The sequence below is a fragment of the Anser anser genome (assembly GCF_964211835.1).
Source record: "Anser anser genome assembly, chromosome: Z".
NCBI lineage: Eukaryota > Metazoa > Chordata > Aves > Anseriformes > Anatidae > Anser > Anser anser.
This window is the reverse complement of record NC_139723.1, coordinates 11,172,094-11,191,603: the sequence shown is the minus strand read 5'-3', so window position 1 is coordinate 11,191,603 and position 19,510 is coordinate 11,172,094. Positions and strand designations below refer to the sequence as shown.

The 19,510-nt window shown below is 43.9% G+C and overlaps 1 protein-coding gene across 9 annotated transcripts in view; it reads right to left on the bottom strand.

Moving 5' to 3' along the window:
* Window positions 1-16,909, bottom strand: part of PALM2AKAP2 (PALM2 and AKAP2 fusion) — a 258,689-nt gene extending 241,780 nt beyond the window's left edge. For 3 of the 9 annotated variants that reach the window (XM_083818097.1, XM_083818100.1, XM_083818098.1), the window contains exon 1: window positions 16,461-16,906. In XM_083818097.1, the coding sequence (XP_083674223.1) occupies window positions 16,461-16,505 (45 nt within the window). In that variant the 5' untranslated portion in view covers window positions 16,506-16,906. Of the gene's footprint in view, window positions 1-16,460 lie in introns of all 9 variants that reach the window. The other 6 variants (XM_083818094.1, XM_083818089.1, XM_083818099.1 and 3 more) reach the window with 4 other exon arrangements.
* Between the last annotated feature and the right edge of the window lie 2,601 nt (window positions 16,910-19,510).

Here is a 19,510-nt window from a genome sequence, read left to right as displayed (position 1 = left end):
GGTCAGAAAGATAGTGCTTCCTGCATGGGCCCCCTTTCCTTCTCACTTTCTATAGCCAGGATCTGCTTTAAGGAGTATTTATGATTTTAACAGTGAGCTTGCCAAGAATTCCCTCTGGAATAATTTACTGTAAAGTGTGATGCAAAAAAAAAGATTTAGCTGGTAATTACAGTGGATGGTTCTCATCTACAGTGCATCTTGTAGCTGTTTCTTCAGAACCAGAGTGGTCCAAAGAGACTGGATTGCAGGAAAGGAAATTTAATAGCACATAGTACAAGAAGAATATATCTTATCTACCCTTTTTGAAAGGAAAAATGAAAGGCAGAGTCAGTTTCAAATGGTGATATGAGAAATGTGAAGGTTCGGTTCGGTCTGAAAAATGATTTGGGAAAACATCTGAAATTCAGTCATGACTTTTGCATGGGCAGACATCAAACTGGACAAGGAAAAGAGAGGCCTGGGTGGAACGTAAGGATTTGTATAATTATGACTTTCTTTTCCCCTAGGTTTCTAAAATGCTTTCCTATAGAGTGGCAAACAGATGGGATCCACCCACGAGTAGTTTATCATAGACACACTCACTATATTTAGAGATATATTATGAAAATATAACCCACTGCACACAGGAACGATACAGGGGGACCACAACAGAGACTGTATTTTCAGGGGTGCATTTTTTACTGAAACCCTTCCTTGCTGCATGCTGAGTCCTGCAAATCTGGCCAAGGGTTTGCTTCCCAGAGAAAAACTGCAAGGAAGGCTGGTGGTGGGAGAAGAAAAGAAACGTGAAAAGCAATAATGAGTGATAGTAAAAATGTGTAAGTACAAGCATGCTGAAGATGAGACAGCAGTTGGACAAGCTCATCAGTTCTTATCACGGACACAGAGAAAACATTTCAAGAGAGAGACAGCATGGTGCTAACAATGGATTTTTCCATAGTAAAGTAACTTTTGGCCAGTTTTTGTTGATACTCAAGGGATTCCAACACTGCATCAGGTTGCCACCCAAGTACAGCAGCTCTGGTACATTTGAACCATCAGGCAATACTTGCAAGAGATGGCTTTTCTTGTCCCCAGGATGGTCAGTCACTGTGCTGGAACACAGATTGGGCTTATTATATTACGAAATTTAAAGAGATGCCAACATCAGAAGCAAAGAAGTAAACTGAAACAATTTGACCAAGTCAGTTTGATAACGAAACAAAACACAAGGGAGGTGACGATGAGTTTGGTCACGGACACAGATAGTTTAACTTCTGACGCTTCTTGCTGATAGGCGAAGTAGAAGTGAAAATTTAAGTCCACATCTTCTTGTTGAAAAGTTTCAGAACACGTTTCTAAACAAATTGCTAATGGGCTAGCGTGTCTTGTCCCATTCAGTGAGAACATCAGTAATAGTTCTATCTCCCATTTACAAGGAAGCCTCTATACCAGGAAGGGATACGGAAAGAAATCCTCTTTTTTTCTGATACATCTTACATAGCTTTAGCCAAGACAGAGTCTTCTGTAAAGATCTTTCCTGAAGTGCTGTGCTGAAAAATTGGGATTCAGATATGAGACACATAATAAAAAAAAAAAAAGATGCCTTTACCATGGTGCCTCAGATTGCTTGCTGTGAGGATCCATCTTTGTTGAGCAACTAGCTGGCTGAGAGTCCTGATAATTGGCAGTAGTGGAGAAGGCTCTCTTCCTTCTAAGAGGCATACTAGGAAACTGGCACCAACCCTTTCACCTTTTTGGCTTTCCTCTCTGAATCTTAATGGCTCTAAGAAACTCAGAATTTCCCACCACCTGTCCAAGATCACAGCTTGAAAGGCAGAGACAAAAATGATCCATTCCACTGCTAGGGTTTTGAAAATACATGCCACAGCTATGTGATTTGTAATGTCTTGGACAGAACAGCTCTGTACAGCTAAAAATATTTCCATCTCTGCTTCTCTTTCCTGAAGCCATTCTATACTCACAGCATAAATGATTTCTTTCTGAGGGCTAATAGCTGCCCAGTGGCAGTATTTTCGGATCAGCCTGTGACATAAAGAAGGAGAGAGATACTAAGACAAGTGCATAGGTACAGTTACTGCAGAGAAGGAAGCACAACCTCTTTATTCCCTAGGGCATGCTAGACAGTGAAGGGACATTCTTCTTTTGCTTCCAGGACTAGAAATAAAGAAGTGTGAGTTATTCACAGGGGCAGTGCTGCAATACATATCCTGTGTGTTTGCCTGCTGTCTTCTAGACTCTTTCTGTCCCTTGCTGCAAAGATATTAACAAAGCCTGCTCCTTTACCCTGCAGATTAGGCCAGGACATCCATAACAGTGACAGGGGAGTCATATGAGCAAAAAGGAGACCCTTCCAGTCATCAGGGCTGGATCCAAAAGGAAACCAGTGACTTAATTGATTGCAGACATTGTAGCCACAGAATATACACAGCCACACTGAGAGCCAGCATTGCAGCACATGTGGAAACAAGAAGGCTGTAATTTTCATTGATGTCAGCTAACCGACATGCATGAAAACTCCCCAGAAGAAGCTCTGCAGAAGGTCTTGGTGGCAAGGCGTATGGAGGTGGTGGAGATTCTGAGCCACCAGAGCATCCTGCAGGGAAGAAGGCAGTCAAGGCAAGACCCCTGAGAGATCTCTTGAAGTCCCTCTGTGCCTGTAGCAGGAGCAGTTCAGTGGTCTGTGGATTTCAGTGTGTGAGCCTTTGACCAGCTAATGTGCTCGTGAACTGTGGGGTTCGGTGTGTAGCCTGCTAATGTGACAGTCAAATGACGTTACTCACTGCATGTCCATCGGAAAATGATTTCACCTCTCTGCACATTTCTAGTCTCTCACTGGTCTCTGCTCTGTTGGGTGATGGTGTTGTGCATGCATTTGCTGGTGGGTTAGTACAATGGGGCATAGGCTTCTGCTGGCACTGCTCTAATGACAGCAATGATCAATAGGGATTCTTCTTCTCCACTGCCAAAATGGAAAGAAAACCACCCTGAAACCACTCAGAACATGCTTAATGGCACTTCCTTTGCCTCTCTTGGAGCATCAAGTTTCATTGGCTGCTGGAGACAGAGTGATAAAGGTCTGGGAAACACTTATATCTCATTTCCCACTTTCAAAACATCACAGACATGAGGTACAGGGTTTCCACATCAATGCTGTGCAACAGTAACTATCACAATTCACATTTTATAGGGAAGGCTGGGAATGCAAGTTAAGTGGGATTAGCAATTCTACAGGATGATTTAGGGACTAAACCAGAGCTGAATCTATAGGTTTGTTCTCCCCCTACACAAACACTTTTTTTTTTTTAATTATTTATTCATATTTTTTCATCACCAATGCTGTGATCTCTAATGTCATGTCCTGGATTCCTAACTACTGAGCAGATTTGGTTTCTGTCCTTCTTCCTTTTAACTATGTTCCATGGGACAAAAATAAATAAAATACTGATAGATTGAATTTTAAAAACACAAAGACTAATAATGCAATCAGCGTTTAAAAGAGCAAGTAGGTGCGATTTTCCCCTGTCATGAAGTGGGTGCTGTTTTTTGATTTGCCAGTTGTGAAACTGGTTATCTGCTCAGGAAAAAGCTTGATTTCTCCCTACAAGATGATGTAGATCTCTTCAGGCTAATGCATTTCAATGAAAACCTGATTTGCCACAATGTAGACTTGTTTTGGATGTCTCACAGATGCAAAAGCCAGATGCGCTGAAGTTTCACAATTTCTTTTACTTCAATAGAAGAGGTATTTTGGCTATGTGAAGCATTACAAATCAATGTATTTTCTGAAAAAAAAATGCAGGATTTTAAAATGTCTTATACTGAGCATCCAGATTTAGTGAATACTTTTGATAATTTTTGGTCTTAATCATTATGTGTCAGGAAAAAGAGATGGGGAGGTAGCAAGTCCTCATCAGAAAAACTGAAAAAAAAAAATAAAAAAATTAAAGTTTGTGGCATTAAAAAAAAAAAAGTGTTGGATATAACCCATGAAATATGTAAAATTCTGTAGGCAAACCATGGGCTTCAGATGGTGTATATTTGGAAGAAAATGTCTGAACTGGGACACTAAGAAAAAATAATGAACAACCGCATAAGCCCCTTTCTGAAACAGAAGTTGAGGCTTCATGCTGAGTTTACTGAGCAAGGCTCTTTGGCATGTACTTCTGAGTCAGATGGGGAGCTAATGGATGCCATACACCACAGCACTGCGCAGAGGCAGCTGTGCTCATCTTAACTGCTCCGTGCTGAACTCAGAGCAAGCTACCAGCTTGCTTCTATTACCTTTGATATCTGTTGAACATCCATCTCAATAAACACCTGATTAGCTGTAATGAGGACTTGTTTTGGATACCTTGCAAACCAAAAGCCAGATGTGCATCTCTGTGCAGATGTATATACTTCAGTAGATGATGTAGACATACTCTAAAGGATCCTAGTTATCCTTTCAATGCCTTTTAGCCAAGGAAAATATTTCCAATATTTTGTAGATGGAATGCATTTATGGTAACCTTTGAAAGACAATAGAGCCTGAATTTCTGAATGTCATTTACACAGTCATTTTTCAGAAAACTATGTATTTCACATTATATAACCCCAATGTAGTCTCTTTTAAAAATTATTATTATCGTTTTTTAGAAAGCAAAAATAGTCTACAGAGGAGTTCAGCTGTGAAATCACAGGCCAAAGTGATTTCAACAGTTTAAATCTCAGGAGGTAACATCTCCCATAACACAATAAAAGGTCGTCACTAGCTTTGCCACCTTTGCATTTTAGTAAGTACCTGATATCTGCAATTCTGGATCACACATGCACATGAAAACATGTAATGCTTTAACCTTTGCACAAGTAAACCAATTATTTATTGCTCATGGCTTAAGGGGTTTATTATGTTAAAAAATACTGTTATTAAAAATAAAAACTGTTTGAAGTGCAGTATATTAATAATACCAAGTCAAGAGTGAAAGATATCTCTGACCAGTTTCTTAAATATGGTATTCACTCCCTTAAAACACAGAAATAGAGAAAGATAAATCTGTAAGGCTGTGCTATATTCTGAGCACCTGCTACCCTACCTCAAAGCAGGCTGAAAAGTGTCCTGCATATATAGGTCACCATTCAGCCACATAGAAATAGTCTTCCTGAAGCAGAGTTTTCTAGGGCCTTTGACAATTCTTTATGCCTAATTCCTCTTCCAGATCCCAAGTACTTCTAAAGGATCTACTCCAAAGCTCCAGCACAAAATTTCACACTTGTCTGTAAAGGCAACTCAACAACAAGCTAGGTTGGACAAAGAGAAAAAAGGTAAAATTTCTGCCATCACTGTTTTATGCTAGTTGATGGCAGGTCTTACTCCCTTTGATTTTAAGCAAAAGCATTAGGGAAATTTCATCTTGTTCAGCCTTCACAGTTTCACACCTCCCAGGATCAACAGAGAAACCACAAACAGGATTTCCCTGAAACTGAAAATACATCCATCCCTACCTCCCCCACTCCCCTTGCTGAGCATATAAAAGAATGGGAAGGTTATTCTAGCAAATACAATTCATCTGTACTGCTGATAAAAGTACATGACAAGTGGCTAAGTGTGCAACTCTCACGTTTTGAGTAATGTTGAAATCAATTTTCTTTATTTATCCTGAACCTTGTAATTGGTCACCTGGGAAAATCTGACCTAGACCTGTGATCTGGCTCATATCTGGTGCTTTATATACTGATAGTACTACACAGGAGTCAGAAAAAGCACAAATACTTGTGGGGATCATATGGTTCAGTTCCTGCTCACCATTGAAACCAGCAGAAAAATTCCTATTAACCTGATAGGGAGCAGGAGAAGGTCCTACTGCAGGAGAGGAGTGCAGGGAATGGTGGTTCAAATCAGTCAGAGGAGGTAATACTAAGAACATGGATATGATAATGTTACCCAACATATTTGGACTCCAGTGAGTGACTACCCACGCACTTTATGCTGCTAAAAACACAAAGTAAACCACCCAAGCTTCAGACTTCTTTCACTGTGGCTGGATTAAATTGTTCTCCTGGGTCTCCAGGCATGCATATCTCAGCTGCCAAGTCTCAGGGAAGCATTGTGTTTGGCATCGCAAGCAAACTGACTGGTTGCAGAAGAACCCTTGATATGTAAGCTACTTATTACCGGGTGACTGAACAGCATCTGAGAGCAAGCAAAAACACTGGTGATCCATCCTAGGAGGAACATGGAGAGCTTCTTCTACCCTTAAACAGTATCAGCTAAATCTGAGTATTTTCTTCACTAGGCCAGACAGCTCTGACTTCTGTCTTTCCTCAAATCTTCTTTTCATAGAATCACAGAATCACAGAATGGCTTGGCTTGGAAGGGACATTAAAGGTCATTGGGTTCCAAGTCCATGCCATGGGCAGGCTTATCCTAGGCTTCTGATAATTCCTGGCACTCTGGGACTCTTTTTTATTCAGCACATATCTTTCTTGAAGACTAACATCCAGAACTGGTCTGACCAGAGCACAGGTCCATGTGCCTAACAGACAGCGATCTTATTTATACCGACCACCAGCCTGTTTGCCTTTTCCACGATGTGGAGACTGCTGAGTAATGTTCACCAGATGATCCACTATACTCCTCTCATCCTTTCTCCAGTACTGCTACTCAACAACTGGTTAGTACCAGCTGTTGAGAGTCCTCATTTATTTTAAAGGCTGGGCACTGTTTTGTACAAGCTTCCACTGCGACAACCAGTTGCCAGTATGTATTTTCTTGCTTTCATTTCCAGCCACATTCACACCTGTTAGTTTCACCCAGACAGAGATGTGACCGACACAACAAAGCTGCTGAGAAGCCATTTCTACTTTCCTGCTTACACCTGCCCAGCTCAGGCTGCCACCTGCAGCCAGGACGGGCACAAGCTGTGCTCGTGTAGCTTCTTGCTTGGCGACTTCATCTGTGTCACAGCAGCTCGGGGCCACAAATAGCTTGATGTCACTTCTGTCCTGTAGCACACGGATGGCACCGAGTTAAAACATTTTCCCATCCATGCAGATAGCATCAGTAAGCAGAGCCACCTATCCTTTTGGGTCTTACAGCCTTACAGCCAGCCACATCTGTTGCACGGTCAGTGTTATCCACATCAGCACAAACAAAATTATTTCACCAAGTGGTCAAGGGGCACGTGTTTTCAAAGGAACAGAGACGAGATTATTGTTGTTCTCTTACGTCTCTAAGAGGCTGTAGTTTGCCACACAACACCACAGGCCAACGCCAAGCAGAAACTGGAGCTGTCAGTACTCTGACCACCAAAATACCAGTCTTGTTTGCTTACACTTGCTTTTCAGGACTGCTTTCGAGGGCTGCGTGTCTTCAGGCAAGGAAGGATGGTGCAGCACTCTCCCTAGAGAAAGCCACCAGATGCAGAGGGGAATTCATCCAAATGCCCTGAGAATTCTGGCAGAGTTTTAGCAGGAAACTCCTACCAGCCCTCCCAGTTCAGCAGCGCTGCCCATCCCCTCCTTCTCAGCAGTGGAATAATCTTTAAAAGAAACCTAGCCTCCTTTATTATATATTTTTTTACTCTATTAAATGACTGAAAAAAAATCATCATTAATGTCAGAGTTATCTAGATTGGAAACTATTGATTCTGGATCTCCTCTGTGGGACATTCAGCCCTGTGAATTGCCGAGTATCTCACAGAGGAGGAGCTCTGCACTGTTCAGTGTTGCATCAGTCTCATCAAACCAACATCATAAGCAATGTCACACATGATAAGAATGAAAAGAGTTGCAAAACTCTTAAATTTCAGTATTTTTCTTGTTCTGGAGATAGGAAACTGACAAGAAAAAGCACGAAAACTGTGAATAGTTCTCTGTTTCACAGATGAGTTTCAGACATCTTATATGCATTTCAGTCTAAATTTTCTGCTTTTTGAAACTTCACCAACATAAAGTGTGAATTTGACACAAGGAACTGATATCTCTCAGTGTTTTACTAATAGAAGAACACAATCCTTAGATGTTCAGACTGTTTTTCATTTCATTTTTTAAAAACTAGAGTGTTTTTTTTTTTTTTTTTTTTTTTGGCCTGGCTGGCTAGAAGTTACTTCCTTAACCAAAACAATTTGCTGAGTTCTCCAGGATGCTGGGGTGAGCTTATGTACATTCCTCATTCAACATTTATCCCTAACACAAGGGGCAGTTGTAAAGACGGCATCTTAACATGCCAGAAAATGAATCAGCCTTCTGCTGGAGCCTATTTGTCTTAAGTGCAGCAAGTCCTTACATATGCTTATGCTTAAGAACAAATACATGATTAACACCCGAGCTTTAATTTTTATGTCAATGTAGGTAGGAATTCAATGTAGAAAAGGGTTGAACTCTGCTATGCTGCAGCTATTGCAAATTTAGTGACATCTTGGATGCCAAATGCTTGTGTTGTCCTCCAAACCAGGAAACCACTGGATGAGTAGGGACTATATAAGGATACCAGCGGGAGTTCTCCCCAGGACCTGACACCCGGTGCAGTGCAGACCCCCTACCATGACAGCCTGACAAACGCCCCCCTGTGCTGCAGTCTGGCTGGGAAGTGGGGTGTGGCACTGCCCTGGGCCAGCTCTGCTCTACTGCTAACTTCTACGTGTAATTTGCAGCCTCTTAGCAGGTCTCCCAGCGCTGCTTATAACTCGGGGGGGGTGGGTGGGGAGGGGTGGGGGGGGTGGGGAGGGGTGGGGGGGTGTGGGGGTGTGGGGGGGTGGGGGGAGAAGAGTATGACTGAGCACAGCCCCTAACAACAATGGCATCCCCAAGAGGCTGGAAAGTACCTTTTAGTTAGCCCTCTTCTTGTAGGGAGGCGCTTTTTCAAACATGAGCACTCCTGGCTGCAAACCCACCTTTACTGTCCCAAATCTTCAGCTGATTGTTGTTTGTGGATCCTTACCACTGCAGATGGTGCTCCCCCGAGCATCTCATACTGGAACCATCAGCGTGCTGCCTGTGTCAGCAACCAGAGCTTTGTGCCGTCTGGGAAGGGCAGCAGCCCACAGATGAGAGCAGGTCCCTCTCCTTCCAAAAAGAGATCCCTAACCCACATTGATTGATTGCCGTTTTGTTTTTTCATTTTTTTTTTCTTTTTCTTTTTTCACAGAGAACATTTGTTTTTCCTGGCAAAGAGGAACAAAGCTGTATACGCCTCCAGCGCCTAACCTTGCAGCAAGTCGGCTAAGTAACAAAAAGCATCTGTGTGTCGAGAGCTGCACGGGTCTGGTGTGCCATTGCCAGAAGTCCATACCCATGTCACTGCCACTGGACTTGTCGGGTAATATTAACCCTTGGAAGCATGAGATTGCATTCATGGCTCGGGAGAGCACCATCTTCAGTGGTCAGGATCCACAAACAACAATCAGCTGAAGATTTGGGACAGTAGGTGGGTTTGCAGCCAGGAGTGGTCATGTTTCAAAAAGCGCCTCCCTACAAGAAGAGGGCTAAGTAAAAGGTACTTTGCATTCATGGCTCTGTTGGTTTTGCTGGTGGAACAGGCAAAAAAATCCTTTGCCCGTGTTTCCTTTTCCCCAGTGGTAAACAAATGCATGGGTGTCTTTGTGAAGTTCCTTGGGACCTGCTCAGAAAGAGGCTCAGAAGCTACATGTTACTCCTGTGAGTGCTCAGAAGTTACTAAACATGCTAGGGCTGGTGCTTTCCTGAGTAAATGCTGCAGAGCAGCATCTGCCTGGATTTTGCAAGGATTCAGTCAACATAAGATTACATTTTATTCTGCACATGAATAAAACAGACTTCTGTGAAGCTGGTAAGGAGTTAGATACAAGGGGTGAATCCCGGAAGAGCAAGAGTGCTTGAGGAGAAACTGAGCACCACTGTGCACCCTATCACAGACACATCCCTTTGTCATCACATCGCCTCAGAACAGCAAGAAAATGACAGTGTCTCATTTGTAAGCATCTACTCCACTGTCACTATGGCGTGCGGCATCTCTCCATAAAGCTGTATTCCAGGATAGGACTGTTCAATAGTTCCAAAAATGTAAATCTTTCACAGCTATTGTACTATAACAAGTTTACACTCCCCCCTCCAAAAAAAAAAAAAAAAAAAAGAAAAAAAGAAAAATCATGAAAAGTTCTCAAACGTTTTTGATTTCTTCTGCAAAATATTGTTTGAGTGGCACAAAATGAAAACCAGCATCTCAGCTCCATGTATGTGCTCAAGAGATGTTGGTGATGTGTTAAGGGCTAGGAATGTGCTGTGGAAACAATTCTAAATTTAAACAGTTGAGTTTGGGTGAGTCTGGAGACAGTCTAGAAATTTCTCAAGAGCAAGCTGGTTTCTGGTTTCTGTTTGTTCCCAGTTTTCACTGATACCTTGACAGCAACATTTTTTTTTCATCCTATTTCCTCTTCTCTTGCTGTCATGTAAACATTCCTAAAGCAACAATATAGATAAAACCCGAGACAATATTTTTACTTTTCAGACATAGAAACTTCAGCTTTTGGCTTCGAATAGGCAAAGGCCATAGCATTTCCAATACTGTATGTGATTTCCCAGTGTTTTGTGTGCTCCAGAAGTCAAGACAAGGTGCAACTGTGCTTGCATGGGTTTCTCTGTGGAAGGTCTCCCATGAAGCTGACTCATGATGCTGCTGCAATCCAGGGTAGGGCTGCAGGTTTGTGTGCAGGGAAACCTTGCTTCAACCTTTACAGCAAATGCAAACTTAACGCTTCCTCTCCCATAGCTGAACTCCACTGAGATTCGCAGGAACATCACAGGTTCATACTGTGCTCACAACATAGATCTCCTTTAGATTAAGTTTGTGATAATATCTACTTTATGCTTACTATACCAGTTCCTGGAAATATTTGCAACAGGATACAGCTTCCAGACATTTTCCTAACACCACCAGGTCTTCCTCTCTATACTCAAGAATCTGTCAAGGTCTCTCCAGTCCTCATGATTTTTCAGCTGAGAATTTAAAATTCATGTGTATTCCTCAACGGAGAACAAGTACAGATAAAGGAACATTTTCTATTTCAGATACTCAGATGTTGGACTGCTGAAGAACAAGATGGCAGAGGAACAGTTATGATTAATCAGTGCAGAAAATACCATTGTGAACAGCACAACAAGGGACTAATAAGAATGGGGAAAAATGGATTAAACTTCATAGCAGCAATATTCAAATAAGATTCATTATACTTTGTTAAGAGGACTTTCTTTAGCACCAACACTCTGGAAAGCACATAAAAGAATGTGTTGATGTGGGTACATAGGATGGCTGCCCTGGGTCAGGTCACCTGGCCATTCTCTCAGACAGTGCCTAAAACAGAAAACTTCAGGACCACGACAAATCAGTGTAAAACAAATCCACTAGTCTGTCAACCTCCAATAGTTTGCGAATCAGAAATTACTCCCATCTAATTTCTTCACAGATTTCAATTTCATGAGTATGCCTGGGTTCTCATCAAGCCCTGGTGCACTCTGAGCATCCACCACCTCCCGGAGAGAGGGGCTCTACACCTTAACAACTCCTTTTGGGAAGAAGATCTCTCTGGGTTTGGTTTTTCCACAACTGCTACTCTCCTTAGACACCAGCTAATTCTTGTGCCAAAAAGTGTGAGTAGTGTGTTCTCTTCCTTTCCCTCTGTAATACTGATGATCTTATAGACATCTGCATATCCTTCTCACTCATGTGTTTTCCAAGCAGACAAGTCCTAACCTAGTTAACTTTTTCATATGTTTTTCTATAGACTTCAGGTCTGAAAACAACTGAATTCAAACAGACTTGATCGTGTGCCTAATTTAAGGCCAAAAACTTCACTTCCTAGATGGAGATGCAGGAAAGCAGCTTATTAAGTGATCTTAGCAATAATAAACTGCTGATTAAATGATTTTGTCATGTTTTTCCATTCAGTCACCAACACCAGGAATTGTAATTTTCATGAATGATGGTCTCTGGCGTGACTTATAAAAATTTTGGAGAAGTGTTGCAGTGAAATGATGTTAGGTACAAGATCTACGAGTCATGAGGTTTAGTTTTGTGGGTCAATCGACAGTATGTGAGTGGGGAAAAAAATGATACTTTTTATTCTGCCAAAAAATTTGCTCAAATTTGTTGATGTCATATAATGCTCACTGCAGTTGCTAAGTGTGCAACCCAGAAATGTGGAATGCCTCATTTATCTGTGATTGTGATACCAGAACTATACTGATACTATCTTTCCAAAATATCATTGGCATTACTACTCCCAAAGAGCCGTTGAAAAAGTGGTGCAGATTTATATGTAAACATACACACACCTGCCTCCATTTTGGAAGGACGTGCCCTCGGTGTTAGTTTAATTGGTGTGAAGCCAATCTCCTCTGCAGAACTAAGACCCCTTCTCATTCCCGGTGAATTGTCTCTCACAGAAACTTCCAGTCCCTCTGGGAAGGCAGCACCACAGTGCTGGCCCCGTGCTCCCTGCACTGGGATGCACAGTCCTGTATTGGCCTGTCTGAACACCAGCTGCGTGCAGGTGTGAAGGACTTCATTGAAAGGAGGACTCCATTTTCCAAATAATCCCACTTACTCTGCAGGACTGCTGTGTCTTCATCATTTACTCCTCTTCCACTCTGTGCATTATCAGCACATAACCAATTTTGACTTTGCATTTACATCAGAGCACTGGTAGACAACACCTTCAGGCCGTGAAAACTGGGTTCCTATAAAGCCCTCTCCTGCCTTTGCCCCCAAGGTACAGGTCTCCTCATCAGCAGTCACCCTCATTAGCAACAACTTTTTGAGACCTGTCAGTTAGCCAGTCCTTAATCCATCTAAGGTATGCCCCACTGATCCCAGAGAGTGCTATTTTTAAACAACACAGTACTGCAGTACGGATGGCATTTAAGTAATGCTAGATCCAGCTCAGAACTGGATCTTACAAACATGCAATTGCATGGAGAAAGCAAGAACGGTCTTCTCTGACAAGATTTGTCTTTGACATGGCTACCTGAATGTCAGTGATCGCTTTTCTTTAATATTTCACTGTTTCTCACTGGTAAGTGGTGAGCACCGTTACTGGTGGTTTTGATTGCTAAGAAACCCATACATTTCAGTAGTTTTCCCCTTGCGTTTGTAGTCTGGGCACATCCTTAGCCTGAACACCTCCTCCAGTTCCTGTGCTGGTTGTTGCTGTGCCGGAAGTTTTCTTCTTAGTGCCGTGTTCCAGTGATTTCCTTTAATTCACCTGATACAGGGTGAGGCGTCCTGCATCGTACGTACATTCGTACCTCAGACGCACTGATCCATACTCAGTGCCTTCACTTGCCAGCTTTACGAGTGCTATCCAAGCTATGGAAGACATTTACATTTTGTCAATGCCTGCCTATATTTAGATCACTGTCTGGTGGTGATATCTGCAGTCACAGTGAATGGGGCCACCTAACAAACTGTTGAGCCATGCAGTTTATTTCTCTGAAATGTGGTTAAATTCACACAGCTCACCTGTCCCCTGGCCACTGAGCTGCTCCCTCGGGGACCAGTTGCATTCCAAACTTCTGAGCAGCTTACAGCAGGCATATTTTCAAAGCCACAAAAATGTTTCCTTTTTCACCCCAAATTTCACCCGCACGTGCAATGTCATTAGCAACATGCATATATAAAGCCTCCTTCTTTTCCTCGCTTTTTCTTTTACAGAACCACACTTTCTGCTTTTTGTTTAGCAGTTTCTTGTCCTGATAACCCATAGCACCCAAGTTCTCCACAGTCTTGCATGCATCCCCACCAGGCAAGGGCAAAATCCATTATTCACGGTCTACAGGTGGAAAATATGCCACAGAGAGGTTAAGTGCTCACTGCTGGCAAAACAGGTGACTGACTCATGTTCACCAAGGTTTAGATTAATGACAGGTAGACCCCTTTTTTCCTCTTCCCATGACACTTGTTTCCGTACCAGACAGGTGTACAACTAAAACCATGATCCGTGTGAATCATTAATGAAGAATGAAATCAAACTTGTAAAAAGCCTTCTGATGCAAGTGTTCATGTTTGGATGTTGTTTTCCTTAAGTATTCAGTGGTGTGCACTTACAATTTACCCTGCTTTTCCTCCCAACAAACTCATTTGCCATGGTAATTATGAAAGCAAACACAAACATACAGACAACAATGTACAGAAGTTCCAGCCACCGGGGATGGGAGTTTTCTTTCTGTATGCCTAGCAGCCATCACAGAGCACTTTCATAAGATTTTGCCCACCAGAGTGAGATACTGCAGCTTGTTTAGTACATTTTTTCCATTGATAACCTTAAAGGGAACATCAATCTGAACTGAAATGCCATCTTTCTCTTTTTCTAAAGAAAATCTGTGCAGCTTTTGATGATTGACCTTATTTTTGCCAACTAACGGCAGAAGAAAAATATCTAAATTGTGTCATGTGACATCCTGGTGGACCAAAGCTTACATTAGAAATAAACATCTTTGTGCTCTGATAAACATCTGCAACTGTCCAGGCACAGGCGAAAAAGTCACCTCAGAAGCTTGTATGGACAACCTGCTGCTCTGCAGAGTGTGCAAGCCAAACAGCCACACCATTGACCCACACTCAGATTAAAACAAGGATGAACACTTTTGATGCTGAAGTTGGATTCTTTCAGTCTAATTCATCACATACATTACTGTACCATGTTTTACTTGTAGCTAGCCTAGCAGGCAATACAGACATAGAAACCATAAAGGAAATATATAGAGAAAATGCAGATCCAGGTTCTCAAGGCCTCCTTTCACAGCAGCATAAGCCTACTCTAGGAGGCTACAATACACCAGATAATAATTTTATATTCATAATGGCCTCATTGGTGCTAAATGCAAAGCACCAGGAAGCAGACCATCTGACTTATTCTGCTGAAAGGCTGAAGGACATCTTGTGGAATAGAAATGGGTGTTGCTTGGCTTTCTGCTACATAGCAGGCAGAAGAAGCAGCAGTAATGTAAGCCTTTATTTTATTTTATATTTTATTTATTTTATTTTATTTTATTTTATTTTATTTTATTTTATTTTATTTTATTTTATTTTATTTTATTTATTTTATTTTAATTTGACAGAAGTTTTCCAGAGCTATGCATAGCACCAATATCTTAGGCAGTTCTGCAGCATGGTTCTCCCATATTTATTGCAGCAGGAGTCCCAAACCAGAGGCAGTGGTGAAGGTTAGCTTCAGGTGAACAGCCCTAGTGTTTCTACTTGGGGACCTGGCAATGCCTACACCAACATAAAACTTTGAAACAGCTTAAAAAATGCATCTACTTTCTGCTTCTTGACAATTAAATGCTTATAGTATTCCCCCTCCCCTCCCAACTACCACCATATCACATGATACCATCTGATGTTTTTTCAGGGAAAATATTTCAGAGAGAAAAAAAAAAAAGAAAACACAACAGTTTGTTTTACATCTGGTTATTCTAGACCTCCACGGGCCGTCTGGCAGAAGAGTGGACATAAGGAAAACGGTGTGGAGCAGCACCAGTGGCAGCAGCAGCAGCAGCCATGCCTCTAACTACAAAGGACGCCCATGATCTCCACGGGCTGCAGCAGCAGCTCAGAGCATCTGTTGATATTTGGAGGGGGGCTCAGGGCTGTGCTCTCAGCTGCGGACCTCCTGTGGTCCCTCTGGGGACCGGGTGCTGTGGCAGGGGGGTGTCAAGGCAGCCGCGTGGGGCTGGCAGAGCCACGCCGGGCTGCTCATGCGGCGCGCCGGTAGATGAGCTGGCAGTTTCTGTGTGCCAAGGGGGATGTGGTTTTACCAACACCCGGGCCTGATCCCCACCCCTACCCGGGCATCCCTGCCCACGGTCTGCGGCGGCAGAGACAGTGCCTCTCTAGGAATTGCAGCATGAAATGTGAAAATAAAAGTTTTGATTAAAATGGGGCAAAATGCTGCCTAGACCTCACCCCCGGCAGGATGCAAGTTGGCAGAGAATTTGCCTGGAAGCTTGTGCTGAGCTGACAGCTTAACTAGTGCATCAGTTAATTACATGATTCTGATAATGTGCTGTTTGTATTCGATTGTGTTAAAAACTAGTAATATCAGCATCGCTGCCTGCAGTAAAAGCCGCCCTGCTGCAGATCCTTTTTGTTTAACTTCTCAATCAGCTCAGCTAACGCTCCCACCGCGTGAAAATATCCTTCTCGGCAGAGCACTGATTTTCTCCCGCAACCTCCCCTCCTCCCCACTTATTCCCTCTTTTCTTCTCCACCATCAATCTTACAAGTGTGCCACTGTGTATTCGCATTTCTCTTTCTGCACGTGTCAGCTCTGCGCACTTCACCAGAGCCCCCTTCCCCAGCCAAATCCTGCAAAGCAGGCTTTAACCACTCGCCTCCCGAAAGGGGAGCTCCACGCACAACTTGGCGCCTGAAGGCTCCCCAGCCACACTGCGGGAACGTTCCCCCAGTCGCGGACAAAAGAGCAAGTAAAACGAAGCTGACTTACTGCTATGGCTTGGAGCCTTTCCTTGTGCAACTCTGCTTCCGCCATCCTGGAGAAAAGGACACAGGAGGAGAGAGAGGGGAGGCAGGAGGAAAAAAAAACAAAACCAAAACCAAAAACAAAAACCCACACTGACAAAACAAAACCAAAAAAAAAAAAAAAACAAAACCAAAACCAAAGCAGAGCGTGCACTGCAGTCACCCGGGGGAACTGGAGTAATTGCGAAGAAAGCTGAGCTCCCGTGTAGTAGCCAGCCACTTTTGGAGGCACTGCAGGCTGGCTCACGGCAGGATCATTTCAGTCGCTGGACCAGCGCCTGCCTTGCTGCCTGCCTCCCAGCTGTATTGCTAACTGCATTTCATTGCAGCTTCTGTGTGCTGTTGCTGTCACACAAGCCATGTATGCACTCTCCCAGCAGCTGAGCGCAGGGATGGCTCGCATGGCTATAATTTTTTGCCTTGACGTCTCAGCTCATTTGCTCCTCCTATGGAGCACTGGGTCACGACAGGAGCTCAACATCCACGGCGTGCACAGTAATCCAAACCTGTGTGACTGCAGCAGGGGAGCAGGCAGCATCCCTGCTGTCCAGCAGGGCTGGATGCAGAGGGGAGCACGGAGGAGAAGCAGAGAGGGAAGAAGCACGGCTGCTAGCGAGTGCTGCAGTCACACAGCATGCTGTAAATGCTGCTGCAGGGCAGCCTGCGAGAGCAGTCGTGAAGAGCAGATGCAGGGGGGGAAGGTGTCTGTGCATTGGACACCAAAGCTCTGCTTTGGCATCCAGCACTACGAGGTGACAGAGCTGCACGAGGGAGATGCTTGGCTGGGGACCTAGGGCATGCAGCAGTAAGGAGGGGAGCAGGAGGGGAAGGAAAGGGAGACTGGAACCAGCACCATGAGGGCACCCTTTGGATTTAGCTATGGCACCAGTTCTGCATGTTTCAGCTGGCAGCCTCTGTGATTTTTGCATGGTCTCCCACCCTCCTTATTTTCTCATAGATGCTGAAGATGCCGCCTCTCTCCCAGCCCCACCCCGCTGGGTGCTGCAGCGCAGGTGAGCACAGCAGAGGTGCCCTGGCAGAGGGGCTGGTGGGGGCTGTCTCTCAGAAGTGATCTCTGCAGCAGATAATCACAATTTCACAACCACTTGCTGATGAGATGGGGAAGCTCCTTTGTCCTGGAGGAAGCAGTCCGGAGGTCACCCCATTTCCCATACTCCTGTCCCTTTATGTGCCATCCAGCCTGGCATTTTACCCCTCTGCTGGCATCATTCCTCCCTCCCAGATACCCTCCAGCTCCGTCCCACTCCAGGATGTGCCACTGGCTGCAGACTCCTTTTCAAGGCAGCTGCTTCCACAAGTATTTCCACCTCCTGGTCCCATTTCCCTCACTGGTGCCAGCCTCCTTGCCTCGTGACGGCGTATCAAAGTGACTTCTTGCCTAGCTCTGCCTTTGTGAAAGAGGTCCTTTGTTGCACAGAACATTCACGGAACATTATATAACCCCAGTTGTCTCTGTGCCCAAAAAGCAAAGTTTTATTGTGGTATCCTAAGTGAGGTGGCGTCTGTGAGTGGGTGTCAGGGTGGGCTCACAAATATGGGAAATGCAGCACCACCAACTTAAACTGGGATACTCTTTCAGTCTTCCAGCTTGGCTTAAATAATCTGTTGGATGACATCTGACATGTAGCTTTTTTGCTCACTTTCAGCCTTTTCTTTTTAGGCAGAACTTTTTATTTTTATTTTTTTCATAAAGACCCACGTATTGCTGTTTATATTAAAACAGCTGGTTTTGAAATACCCTGTCATGCAGATCCAGACATCCATACTCCCACATGTGCACGGAGAACTTACACGGGCAACTCCTACTGAGACTTGCAAGTTATGCAATTAAATCCCTTCAATACCCTTCTCATGTTCTGCTGTCAAGCCTTGCCCCAGGGAGGAATTCAGCTATGGGCTGTACCCAGCCAAGGCCAGGGCTGGCCCAGCGCTGGCTGTGGCTGGAACTGGGATGGGGACACGTCCACCCCACGACCTGCAGTCATGGCAGGTGCTGCCAGACTGGCACGTGAAGTACACCACAGTCCGCCATCCCCTCTTTCCTTCCAGATGGCACCCACTCTGCAAAGCATTGAAATGTGTTTAAGTGCATTCAGGTTAATTTTATTTAAGTGCATGTGTGCGTCTCACTTCTGATGTCAAACCTTTGATAGTTCACGAAGCACTGTGGCTACAGCCAAACTGAGCACGGCACTCACACCATGTTTATCCCCTCTCCCCATTAGCTTGCAGGTGACGGGTGCATCCTACAGAGTGCTGGGGCATCCCTGGCCAAGCAAAACATGAGGCAGGGCTGTGCACCTTTGCTTTGTTTGCCAAGGAGCAGCCATGTAATGGATGTATGAGCATCTGGTCATGGTACTGGTATGGAGGAAGGGCTGTGGAAGTGAAAGAGATTTGTTAGAGCAAGATGTACAACAGCACTGGTACAAAAAAGAGTTGATCAGAGCTGTGCATAATGATCTTGTCTCTGAGAGTTCAAACCAGAAGCTTTTCAACCTTAGAAGCACTGGGGCTCTGATGTGGAGCCAGCACTGGTGGTGGAAGCATGGTCCATTAGGGATCAGCTCTGCTGGAGGAGACCACTGCATGATCATACAAGAGTCGTGGAGGGTGCAGAGAGGTCTGTCAAAGTGGAAAAGTGAAGCCTCCTTCACCCAGAGCACACCTGGGTGAAAGGACCTCTGTGAGGTGACAGCAGGCATGACGGGCTGTAGCACACAGCGCCTGGGGACTTCTGGTTACTTAAGACAGCTTAAAATGAAACAAAACAGAATTCCATGCTTTCTTTATTTATTTATTTTTGCTTAAGGTTCTTGTTTCCAGAATATTTTACTATATTGGCAAGAAACTCCCTAAGGTATCAAGAAAAGAAGAGAGGGTGGGGGGTGTGTAGGGAAAGGCAAGAAGCTGCTAGAAAATCAGGCAAGTGAAAGGAAAGAAGCATTTTAGTGTACTTCGTTCAGTAGCTAAAAAAGGAGAAGAAAGGAAAAA